The 12,395-nt window shown below is 42.4% G+C and overlaps 1 protein-coding gene across 1 annotated transcript in view; it reads left to right on the forward strand.

Moving 5' to 3' along the window:
- The window catches only part of N4BP2L2 (NEDD4 binding protein 2 like 2), a 46,704-nt gene extending 38,567 nt beyond the window's left edge, over nucleotides 1-8,137 (forward strand). The window contains exons 7-10 of the mRNA XM_009644884.2: nucleotides 1,463-1,548; nucleotides 2,258-2,303; nucleotides 3,289-3,481; nucleotides 7,977-8,137. Of these exons, the coding sequence (XP_009643179.2) occupies nucleotides 1,463-1,548; nucleotides 2,258-2,303; nucleotides 3,289-3,449 (293 nt within the window). The 3' untranslated portion in view covers nucleotides 3,450-3,481; nucleotides 7,977-8,137. The remainder of the gene's footprint in view (nucleotides 1-1,462; nucleotides 1,549-2,257; nucleotides 2,304-3,288; nucleotides 3,482-7,976) is intronic.
- The last annotated feature ends 4,258 nt before the right edge of the window (nucleotides 8,138-12,395 follow it).

The raw sequence follows: 12,395 nt of genomic DNA on the forward strand, positions 1-12,395 counted from the left end.
TTTTCAGCACATAGACCTTTACACCTGTTTGTTTCAGTAGAATTTAAAGTTAAGCATGTATTTTCATATGAAACTTTTAAGATGACAGCTGAGAAGCAGCTTACATCTGTTTATCTGCCCAAACTGACCTCGGGATTCTTTGTTTTTATCGCAAAAGTTGATGGCAATGCTGCCTGCCAGAACAATGGTGGCAAACCACTGGCAGCACTACCTAGGCTTGGTACCAGTACACTTGGTGTGGTCCCCAGAGGCCCTGCAGTGCTGCTTTATCTAAACCTAGCACTGCACACCTAAGGATTTGCCATATAGAGCTAAAACAGAGCAGGAAAGTACTGCTCATGTCCTGAACTATTACATAGAAAGCATCCTTCTTCTCCAAACTTGGTGAGTCATACCTGTGATCTTAAATTTCATCATCTAAGAGGGAGTGGAGTTGGCCATGGCTTGAAAACAGGGATCTGCTGGGGGTAAAAAAAACCAACCAACCAACCAAACAAAACAGGCATTCAGAAACTCAATAGGTTAGTGAACCAAGTGTTGTTCTTCTCTGAGTCTGTAGCGGTGAAATTCTCTGGTGTTCAGATGAGTGTCCTGTGGAAATAACCTTTAAGAAATACAAACCCACCCCAGTACCTCTCTGAAGCCCTGCCAGCTTGTGATGGCTGTTTGGTGGGGGGTTTTTCTGTCAGAATTGTGCATGCTGTCTGCAGAAGGCTGGCTACATCCTGATTTGACTATAATTTTCCTACAGTTTCAAAAATTCTTGTGTTTTTTTCTGGCCTATTATATATTGACCGGCTGCTATTGATTCATGTACAGATTTGAGCTGTAGTATTTTACAACACTGGCAATTGCAGTGAATTTTTATTGAAAATTGGGGGGGGGCGGGGGGACACTTTTGGTAAATAAATGTCTTTGGTTCTTTATAAGTGAAAGATTTAGTTGACTGAATTGCTTGTATGATTCTCATATAAGCATAGAATATATTTTTAGACTTTTCCTACAAAGAATCTTTTTTCAGCTTCTTAAAAAGTGTTAGAGTTAATCATTTTAGAAAGTAGTTTCTTTAGTGACATTGCACAACTTCCTATAATTAAACATTTTAAAATTTAAAGGTTGTTACTTAAGTTGCATTTTGTTTAATTAATGGGCTGAAAGCTTTCTGTTTTTCTCGTTTGTGCTTACTGTTGGGGGAGTCTGCACGGGAAATGAAAGTATGGTAGGAAAGCCTTTGCCTAAAGAAAGGAACCAAAACCAAATCTCCTTCCCTCTCCTCCCCTCCCGTGCACTGGCCTTAGATTCTAGAAAACCTAAATCCTGACTTTGTTGGCTTATTTAAATATCTGCTGATTTTTTTTTTAAAGTCTATATATGTAATGTGTGCAAAAATTGTCATTCAGTGATATATTTTGGCTATGGAGAGATCTGAACACTCAACTGCAAAAAATATTTTCTTCTGCAGAATCCTTGTTGCCAGATGATTATATAGTTCCTCTTGACTGGAAAATTTCAAAGATGATCTATTTACTGTGGAAGACCTCTGTGGAGGTACGAGTTTTAGGGGATTTTGGAAGGCTTTCCGATATTCCAGGTGTAAAGAGGAATCCTTAAGTTCATAAGCAAGATGATGTCCTTTGCTCGTAAATTTGCTTTGTTTTTTTAATACCCACAGTGAGGACATGGATGTTTTATGTAGTCTTCTGAATATTTCCATAACCAGGCCAGTTCCAGGCCATGGTAGGATTCAGGTTTTGAAAGATCAGCTTCAGAAATACATACAAAATAATTGAAGGAGATAAAAACCCCCAACCTTTTCCTTGATACTTGTTTCCTGAGCTGGCCTATGGCCATTAAGTACAACCTACCATCATCTAATTGTTTCCCTTCTTACGGTTTTCTCCCATCATCTGAGCAAATTTCATTTCCTGCTAACAGCAGCTTCTTCACGGCTACTTCCACAAAGAGTTGTAGCAGAGAAGTTATTTGGAGTGACTGACGGCAACTTAATTCTCCCCGTCTAGTTAGAAAGCATTACCTTACAAATTACTTTCTTGCTGCTTCCCACTGCGGCTGTTGCTTTGTGAAGGTTTGTTTTTATTTAAGGAGCACTGTAGTGTCTGGTACTGGAAATGAGGAAAATCCTGTAAATACAATGAAATAGTAACTATAAAATAGAGCCTTGTTCTTTCCCAAAATATGAAAATCTCTTGTCACATACTTTCTTTTTTTTCCTCTGGACTATTATTATCTGTTTTAGGAGAAACAAAAAACAAATGGATTTCAGAATGGAAATGCCTTGGCTGGTAAGTGTATTCTGTGATATGAAACCAGTATAAAATGTTTCTTGCTTAGAAGAGAAAATAGTTAATGCTGAAGTGTGTCGAAGGCTTTCAGCCCAAATGAGTGATAACACTCCCCTTCATGCAAAAGCACTAAGCTGTGATAAATGAATTTGTGCCTCTATTATCGTGTACATACTATGGCAGAGCTACGGTTGCTGTGAATCATCACTTTGTATTTCCTGATGCAAGTGCTGAAATTCTTTGCCTTTTAAAATTTCCCATATGGAATTAATCCAATACTTAGCTCAAGCTTACCCAATTCCAGATCAGAAGGACATTTATCATGAAAAAGTCTTTCTTTAGACTTTATTTCTCTGAAAATTTTAGCATCTTCAACTTAAAATTACTGGTCACTAAAGATTGCTGGCTTAATAACAGGTCAGGCTCTGGAGCAGCAAGAGGTATCAGGGTCCGTGGGAAGCTCTGGATTTCGGCATGCATTAATTCCTGCCCTGGGTAGGTTATGGGATAAAGTTGCTGGTTGTCTTCTATCATGAATTCCATATTAGTGTGGTATAATTTCATAAGTTGCATAATATGAGATGAAAAATACACAATAGTAGCTCCCTGGAAGCTGGTAGAATTTGATGTCTGAAATAGGAGAGGAGTTTCTCCTTTAAAAAAAGATAAAAGGATGCTCTAGGAGAGCTAAGAGGAAGCATAGCATAAGAGTAGGAATATCTATACACACACACACACACACACATATATATATGCATACACATATATGTGTACACACACTGGCTCACTCCCTGTCAGAGACAAACCTGAAAAATGTAGTTGATTTTGTAGGCCGTTTAGGAGACAAAATCAAGAGTATTTTGATGAAAAGAAAGCTTTTTCTAGAAATACACTATTCTGAGCTAATATAAATGACAGACTATATAAGACAATTAGATCAATTTAGGTGGGTTTGGCTGCAGTCTGTAATTTGTTTATTTTTTAGATGATATTATTAGTCCTGAACATCTAAATAAAATTGGCCAAGAGAACCAAGACTCTTCTGAAACACTTCCAGAAACAGAGCTGTTTCAAGGGGTGACAGAGGAGAATGTCATGACCTGTGCCAGCGCTGGCTGCCTGGATGCTGTGGTTCATCAGTCGTGATTGACCATCTCAAATTCTGGGTGAAGGAAAAGGTAATCACTCGCACTTGTGAATGTGTTTCACTCTTGTATGATATTTGACCAAACACCCAAAGAACATTGTTCGTTACAATTTTTAAGGTGCCTTTAGTATAACGCAACTTACTTGACTTTTTTTCTTCAGGTTAGGGATGAGGGCTGTTGGTTTTTTTTTTTTAATCCCGAGTTGGGAAAAGAGAAAGGCAGCAATTTGTTATTAAAGCTGTTTTGTTTTTTTTTTTTCCCCCAAAAAAAGTCTAAATCCTGCCTGGTGAAATGAAAGCGGTACTGTAGGATGCCTAAGAGCTGGACTTTATTCCCAGTTTAATTACTGCAGTGATCTGTAGTGAGTTGTGTCATCTCAGTGCCATTTTTCTCATCTCTTCAGCATGGAGAGCAATGCTGCATTAAGGGTCTCATTATGAAGAGCACTGTCTGAACAATAAAACAGTATTTCATTGAGTTATGAAAACATGTGGCAGCTCTGCTTTTCAGTAGAGAATCAGCAGCAGGAGGCCGCAGTAGGACTCCATATATTGAAGTGTTAATTTTTCATTAATGTTTTCCTTCGGTATGACAAAGTGTGCTACTGAGTATTAGAAAGTATGTTGTCATGTTCATGCTTGTCTTGTGAATTTCTGAACCCTTTGGTAACTTGGCAAAGTTTCTTCAGTTTTTTTATGAGAGATTTTTAGGTAGATTATGATAAGAAGGAAGGACTTTTGGATCCAGCTGGAAAACACTAGCTTAACTTCCATATTGTTTTCCATCAGTTTTTCTTTGCAAAGTGGAAAATGCATTAATCTGTAGTGTTTTAAAATAAGGAAACTGAAGTATATAGAAATAGAATAATTTGCACCATGGGTGGATTGAGCCAGAAAAAAAAATCCAGATCCTGAGGCTTAAATTGCTCCCATCCAGACCTCACAGGACCGCTGGAATATCATCCATGTGGAGTCTGGCCAGAGATTTTTGCTTATGACACTGACTGGCCGTCTCAGTGTGGATTTGTAACCTACGGTACTACCCAGAAATGTCTGGGTTTGTTGATTTTATGCTAAAGAAACAAACTTGGAGAGCTCTGCTCTCTTCCTTGAAAAAATAGTGATTAACCTGGCTATTGTTTTTTTTTTTTTCTTTGTGTGTGTGTACTTCAAGAAAGGAAAGACACGTGCTAGCAGAGTGCCTTACTGTTGATGCCTTTATCTAGTTGCTGAATCCAAAAAACCATTTTTTTCCATTAGATTTTATGCCCTTGTCTCTCTGCCATGCTACTCCCAGAATTGTTTCAGCCTTCCTTTCCTGCTCGTCGCGAGCGCAGCAGAAGTGATCCCAGCCCCATGCGTTTGTGAGCCAGCCGCTGACTGCCGGTCTGACACGGAATGCCATTAAATCCCAGTTTGCTACATGACCTGGCAATCTAATACTCTACTGCGCTGGCTTATGTTAGTTCTAGGGAATGTAGAATTAAAGTAACGTGTACTTTGCTGTGAAAGAAGACTCCCAGTCGGTGTTTCATTTTAAAAAAAAAACAACAAAACAAACCATTGCATGCACTGCGTGGAAGGACTTGGTCATGAAGATCTGTTCTGAGGTGGGGTGGTTAAGTTGGAGGTCGCTGCTGGCAGATGAAGCCCAGGTGACGGCTGGTTGCCCTGGTCCTGGCTGCATGGTCCCATCGTCCTTGCAGCAGCTTCGGTGCTCAGCAAAGCCTTTGACCTGGGAATGCTAAACTGGTCAGGGCTTTGTATTGGGAGGAGGAGGGAAGTTAGTCAGTGTGGGGGTTGTGGGCTTTTTGTTTTGTTTTTTAGTTCAACATCTGAAATGAGTTAGGGGAAGTCCTGATGTCTGTTGGAGGGAGAGGATGAAACACCAGAGGTCGGATGGGTTTAGCGATGGCTCGCTGCTGCTGAAAGCGGGAAGTGCCCTTCCTCCCAGCCCTGCTCCCATTACCAGCTCCAGCACTCGCTGGCTGACATAAAGTCTATAATTTAACTTGCTAACTCCGCAGAAGACAAAGGGATAGTTTTCTGCTGGGCTGGCAAGTTTAGATAAGGCTCATGTAAGGTCCAGCTCTGTGCCAAAGCTGGGGCCAGGGAGAGGAGGGTGCTGTGCTGCCACGGACGCGAGGGGGAGGATGTGGACCTGCATGGGTGGCAGTCAGCCCGGATACCGGGGGGGACCACACCTCGTGCAAGCATGCCTTCAGATGAAAGGCTGCTTTTAAGCTTATACAAATGTTAGAATGTTAAAAAAAAAAAAATGTTTAAAAAGTAAAGTATGTGAAAAGCAAAAAGCATCTCTTAGGGGTTTCAGTTGACTCGTGCTCACTGTCAGGCACAGGATACCGGGCAACACAGACCCCTGGCCAGAGCCCACGCATGTATTCTAGTGGTCCTGTGAGGTCTGGATGTGTAAGCACTGTAAAAGGCAGGTGAGTTTTTCTGGTCGATGATGTTGCTGATTTTGAGAGGTAAGGTCATCTTTCCTCACCTCAAAATCATTCTTTTCTGGTTGCTGATGAAAGCAGACTTGCCAAGAACGATGTCCTGGAGTGGCTGTAAAGCTGCTCAAGTGAACCACTATAAATGTTGAAATGGATTTGATTTCATCAAATGTCAGGGAGGAAAAAAAAGAAAACTGAGGCATTCCTACTGAAAGCTTTTTAAATCGTAGAAAAAAAAAAAAATGGAGAGCTAATACGATCGTTTCAGCCCCTTTAGATTTGAGAGTAAACTAAGCCTTACTGGCCACGTGCAACTTCATCTGTTAGCCAGACGATTCTGCTTCTGTATTCGTGTTGTGAAAGGGTGTTTTTATTCCAATGGGAGAGTGAAAACACGGGGTTAATCTCAAGTTGTTGTGAGAGCTCCTTATTGCAGCATTGGCAGCACATCAGTATTTGTTCCAGAGGTTAAGCAAGCAATCCCAAATTAAAAAATGCTGAGATTGGTGAAAACAGCATTATTTCAGTGCCTAGAAATTCTCCCTAGACCAGGACTCCCCCATGCCAGATGCCCTACAAAGGCAGAACAAGATGACAAAACCCAGCGTCAGTTTAAGCATTTATGTGCAGGACTGCTGCAAAGTAAAAGCCAGCAGGTTTGGTTTTGAAGCGTAGGGGTCACTTTGCAGCAAATCCCTGCAGGAGCACTCCCTCCACGACAGCCTGGTAGGGTCATGGGTTTGATAAGACAAATCTCTCGATGACAAGTGTTACTGCTCCTCCTTTCCCTGGCCGGGCTATCCTGTCCCTTCCCTTTGCAGGCTGCGGTGCTTCCGCAGCCAGGGAGTGAGGCAGTTCAGCTCCATCATCCAATGCACGAAGACATCGAAAAAGTTTTCAGTCTGGACCATCAAGCTGAAATGAATTGTCCTAGAGCCATGCAATCGTGAGGACACGGGCAAAGGAGCAGGAACATATAGCTGGGACAGGCAGGAAAATTTCTTCACAGAAAGGGCTGTCAAGCATTGGAATGGGCTGCCCAGGGAAGTGGTTGTGTCCCCATCGCTGGAGGTATTTAAAAGCTGGGTAGACGAGGTGCTTAGGGACATGGTTTAGTGGTGGGATGGCAGGGTTGGGTTAACGGTTGGATGTGATGATCTTAAAGGTCTTTTCCAACCTAAACGATTCGATGATTCTATGACTGTCTTTTGGCTAGCATGAAAAAAATAATCTAAAAGATACAAAGTGAACTAAAGCAGTCTTCCAGTAGTGCCACAGAAAATATCATCCCATGGCCGAGCCTCTTCCAGTTGCTGCTTTGATACAAAGATAATTAAAAAAAAATATTTTCTCCATCCTTTGACATTTAACCACTAATTTAAACAAAATGAAGCAAGAAAAGGTGTACAGAACTATGACGAAAAAAACCCACCTCCTCACCTGCCTTTTACGGTGCTTAGCAGGAAAACCTGGCCTAAAATTTACTTAAGCAGGGAGTATAATTATTAGGGAGAATTAAAACTGTCCAGGATGGTGTTTCTGGAGCTCTCAGAAAAGAGTAACATCGGGTTGTGCTGGTGCCTCACGTAACTCTGTAAGTTGGAGGCCCTGTGGGGTCCTGCGTGAATATAACAGGGAAAAAAATTTGCAAAATAACAAAACTATTATGAGGTGTAGCTGTGCTACAGTAGCACTGCTTGAACGGCTTCATTAGATAGTGTTTGTGACCTGTAGAGAAAAAAAATTCCACTGTGTTACTCTTCTTATTTTTCAGCCTTGAGATCTCTAGGTCCTCACTGCCTCTAGTCCTCGCATCCAAGTTTTCTTCTCTTCTTTTTCCATATTCCTTGCGTTTTTTAATTTTTCCATCGTCTGCTTCCTCTCCATCCTTTTTAACTTTTTAAAGAGATAACCAACAGCTGAGTATGAGAGAGGAGACTTTTAATTACATCGGACAGGTGAACTCTGCTCAGTCTGAGGGTTGGATTTGCAACCATTAAGGTCTTTCTACAATCTGTGCTGTTGTGGTATTTCAGCAGAATCTCTTCCTTTTTTTTATTTCAGAAACTTCGCACTTTGATTCCACCATGGAAGGAATTCAGTTGGCCACCAAGGATTTTAAATGTGAGGAATAACCTGGAAGGAAGTAACCATTGTCGGTTTTTGGTGTGAATCTTTGGCCATCTTCCCCCTCACAGCCCCCCTGATATCAACCTCTCTGTCCACGTAATAAAAATCAAAATTGAGGTAACTTTGTCGTGTGTGGCACTTTCTCAAGGTCACTTTCTGAAGCCATTTGGGGTTTATACCTTCTCAGTACATCCTCGAGCGTGGTACAAAGAGATCAAGAGTGGAGGCTAGTAAGCAGAATGGAGGTGTCTGTTGGCGTGAGGTGCGAGCTTCAGGCACTGGTATTTAATTCACTCGTATCAGGATGCCAGGTGTTGCCACAGGAACTGGTAGTGATGCCTACCTGCAGGGGAAGGCGCCTGTTTTTCTGGTGTTAATTTGGTGTCTTACCCCACTTCTGCCTGCTCTTACCTTGCACATCCCAATCTCTTTACAATGTCAAGTGGAGTTAAGTGTTCCTCGGTCACTCCTATTCTTTTGTCCTGAGATCCACAACTTACCTTGTTTTGTCCTGAAACCAGGCTTAATGCTTCCCTCTGACTGGACTCATTGTGGACTACAGAAATAAGGAGAAAATTGCACTATAGACCTGATTCAAACACCCTGGAGGAAAGATGTGTATGGCTTGTGGTAGACTGAAGAGACCTATAACTAACATTGGTAATCAGTGATTTGATGTTTCTGTTAGTGGTATTCTTTTCTCCATTTTTTACTTAAAATTCTTAGGATGTGAGGAGAAATTTAAGCTAAGAGCAGTTGTTCCCTTTTTTCCCCCTTTTTTTTTTTAATATTGGGGGTTTCCTTCAAAATTGTGATGTTTATTCCTCAACTAGAACAGTAACCTTACCAGTAACAACTCTGTTACTGAGGAAGTTATACCAGAGACACGAGTGGAGCATTGATTTCCTGGGAGCAGAAATTAATAAAACCTCAACAGTAAAAATCTAAAATTTTGCTCATATAAATGTCTATGTTAGGCCCACAGAGGTATCTGAAAAGTGGGAAATATTTATGTATGTAGAGTGAGCTAAATTACATAGGTGATGAATTTCACCCCATGTTTTTAAAACACAATTTCATGGTTGATTCCCCCCCTGCCCCCCTCCCCCCCCCAAGGTGTGATTGGATTCACCTACGTTCTTTTTTTCTGTGGAGGTTGTAAACGGGGCAAGGCTTCTCCACCAGCGCTCTGTTGCTTTTCTGGAGAAGCACAAAACTACCCTGATGCATTGCTGTGGTCCACAAAATGTGATGTGTTCTTTGCATCTGTCTTTCAAGTGGTGCTTGTGATGCCTGGGGATGGAGTGTGGTGGGCAGACCCAGTTCATGATGCCAAGGCGGCCGGCACTTTCGCCTGCAGAAGGACATGAGCGTGACCACAAATGGGAAGAGGAAAGCAGGAGGTGTGGTGTGATGGACTGGGAAGAGAAGGGGCTGTTGGGGGCAGGAGGATCACGAAGGATCGCTGTTTATGAGAAAAATCCAGAGTGCCTGCTGAAATAGCAAGTAGCAAAGGTGAGGCAGGCAATAGAGAATGGAGGGAGGTGAAAGGACAAATCAAGACACCTGATTAACTTTAATTATTAAGGAAAAATTCATTTAATCAGAAAGAGCAACTTTTGTCAATTATGAGATAAACTGTCATCCATAAGGCTGGAAGTTTCTTCGTAGAGAGAGGGAGTGACAGAAAAAACAACTATCACCTCCCTTGCGGTGAAAAGGGTGAGAAAGGGTCAGTGGAGAAGCAAGGAAGCTTAGGTTGTGTGTACTTGCCAGAAGCAATACTTCCCACTTCCACAGCTTCCAGATCTGGAATATTTATTCGTTTATTGATTCATCTCCTCTTTCTCATCTTTCCCTGCACCCTTTTTGTTGTGCATCAGCTGAAGAGCCAGCGCCTGACTGCAGTTGTGCTGAAGCTCCACCGTGGTTTAAATTGCCGGTGTGTCCCCACTTTCCACTCGAACGCATATTGTGTATACGTGTAAGCAGTTAAAAATGTATCTATTTCTAAATTAATGTTGTACCATTGGCAAAATTTACTGGCTGCACATTTTTCTCATGAACCTGTGTGACTTTTTCCTGTCCTTGTTTGGAAATGTGCTGCTCTTCTGCCAGCAAAATGTTATGCAAAAGGTAACAGGGAGGAGGAAGGTAATTCATGCTGGCCTGAACCGCAGCTTTGGACTCACCCAAAGTGCTGCCGCGAATGAGTGACTTTACACAATTTTGATTTAGGAGCAGTTTAGAATTTATTTGTACCTGTATGGCATATCACAGGACTGGATTGTGATATTTCAATAGCACTCAATCATCAGCCAATTAACAAAGTGATTTGATAAAATTTGTTTTAATAAAAAGAGCTACTTAGTTAAATATTTGAAAACGGCAAGGTTCACTCTGTTACTGCATGGAAGAAGTACACAAAGGAAAATTAAGTTACACTCGCATTGGACTGGTTCACAGAGAGACCATGAATGCGGAGAATGAGGACCCTCCCGTTGAGTCATGAGGTTCAGAGTAGACCCCCTTGCTTTCTGAAATCCTTCTCAGAGACGAATCCAGGTGTGGCTGGGTCCAGTCTTGGTCTCAGACTTGGTCAACAGTTTATGTCTTAAGGATAATATGTGTCTAGCAGCAGTCTAAGACTCACTTTGTAATTAAAATCACAGATTTACAGATTACTTAAATCGATTCACACGTGCATACACACAGATACAATTACATTTATATCTGATATATAAATAAAGGTATACCTGTTAAAAATTCCCCTCCAGTTCAGTGAAATATTCATGTCAAATGCCTTGGCATTTCTCAACAGATAAGGGTTGAGCCTCAAGGAGGGTCAAAGAGTTTCAAGCCCAGGCTCCACTGTGGGTCTTTGGTGATGGACCTCAGACTTTTGCAAACTGTCCAGTTTGCGAGCTCCGAGAGGCGTCCCACTCAGAGGGAGATGCTGGTCACAGCCCGCTGCGGCCCGGGAGAGCTCCAGGGGCCTCACTTTGACCCTCTGCTTCTAGGGCCATGAGGTGATTGGCTTTAGTCATCAGTAAATTTCTGTCTGAGCCACAATACTGGTCGGTAATTTCTGGAATTCCAGTAATGATGGTACTGCTTCACTTGGGTCTACGATCCAGGTAAGGTATGTTCCAAGGCTGTCAGGGGTAACTGGTTGTTCCCGCTCTCGCTCCCCACCTCAGCCGTGTAGGAGTTCCTGGTACAAGGAAGGGCACCTGACACAAAGGCCGTGGACTGGCAGGAATTCCTGAACTCCTAAAGCAGTCAAAGGGAGAAAAAAAAGGTGCAGGAACGGGGGATGCACCACCACAGGTACCACTGACAACAGAAAAGTTAGTTTGATTTCAAGAAAATGCTGCTCAAGGGTTAATATTTTCTTCCTACTTTTATTTATTGAGAGAGAAATCTGAATGCCTGTATTTTCTGTTGCTGAAAAAAAAGGTATCTTTGAATGTCAGTTTATGTGTGTGTCCCTGCGGCGTACCTGAGACTGGCTTCTAACCAAGCTGGGCCTGGTACGGGGTATGGCTCTGAGGAGTGCATGATACCACACCAACCAGTTTTGGCTTAATTGGAAACTATCATTTCTTTAGAACAAGGGGAAATGGCCTCAAGGTGCGCCAGGGCAGGTTTAGATTGGACATTAGGAAAAATTTCTTCACCAAAAGGGTTGTCAAGCATTGAAACGGGCTGCCCAGGGAAGTGTGTGAGTCCCCATCCCTGGAGGTATTTAAAAGAGGGGCACTTGGACTTGATGATCTTAAAGGTCTTTTCTGACCTGAACAGTTCCATGATTCTATGATTCTGTCTTTGGCTCATGTGGTGATTGAGTTGAAGGTCTTCTGCAGGGGAAATAAATCTCGTTAAACTTCTTTTAAGTTTCTGATGTGGTAATACATTTGAAAAAAGTAAAGTTGATGTAGTAAGCGTGACGCAGAGGGTCATACGGGCAGGGCAGGGCTACAGCTACATCTGCTTGGAATCCTTGTCTGCTGTTTTGTTTTGGCTTTTTTTTTCGGAAGGGGGGAGGGGGAGAGGTTAACTCCACTACCTTCATCACTGTCAAAAAAGAAAAAAAAACTAAAAAAAAAAAAGGGGGATCGGGGGGAGGGGAAAGCTCAGTCCCTGTATCTGGGGTGCTGTAGGTAGCTCCGCTCCTCTGCCGCCCTCGCTGCAGCTCCCAGGACACAGGGGCAGCACCCGGGGCTGACTGTGTTCCGCACTGGCTTGTGTCCTCCAGCTTTGAGAATCTGGAGATTAATCTCGATTCTACATAATTCAGGACGGCGCCTCGGGCTCCTGCTCCGGGCAGAAAGCCGGTGCCGGGACGGGGCG

This window comes from Egretta garzetta, unplaced genomic scaffold (genome assembly GCF_000687185.1).
Source record: "Egretta garzetta isolate BGI_Z169 unplaced genomic scaffold, ASM68718v1 scaffold40, whole genome shotgun sequence".
Taxonomy (NCBI): Eukaryota; Metazoa; Chordata; class Aves; order Pelecaniformes; family Ardeidae; genus Egretta; species Egretta garzetta.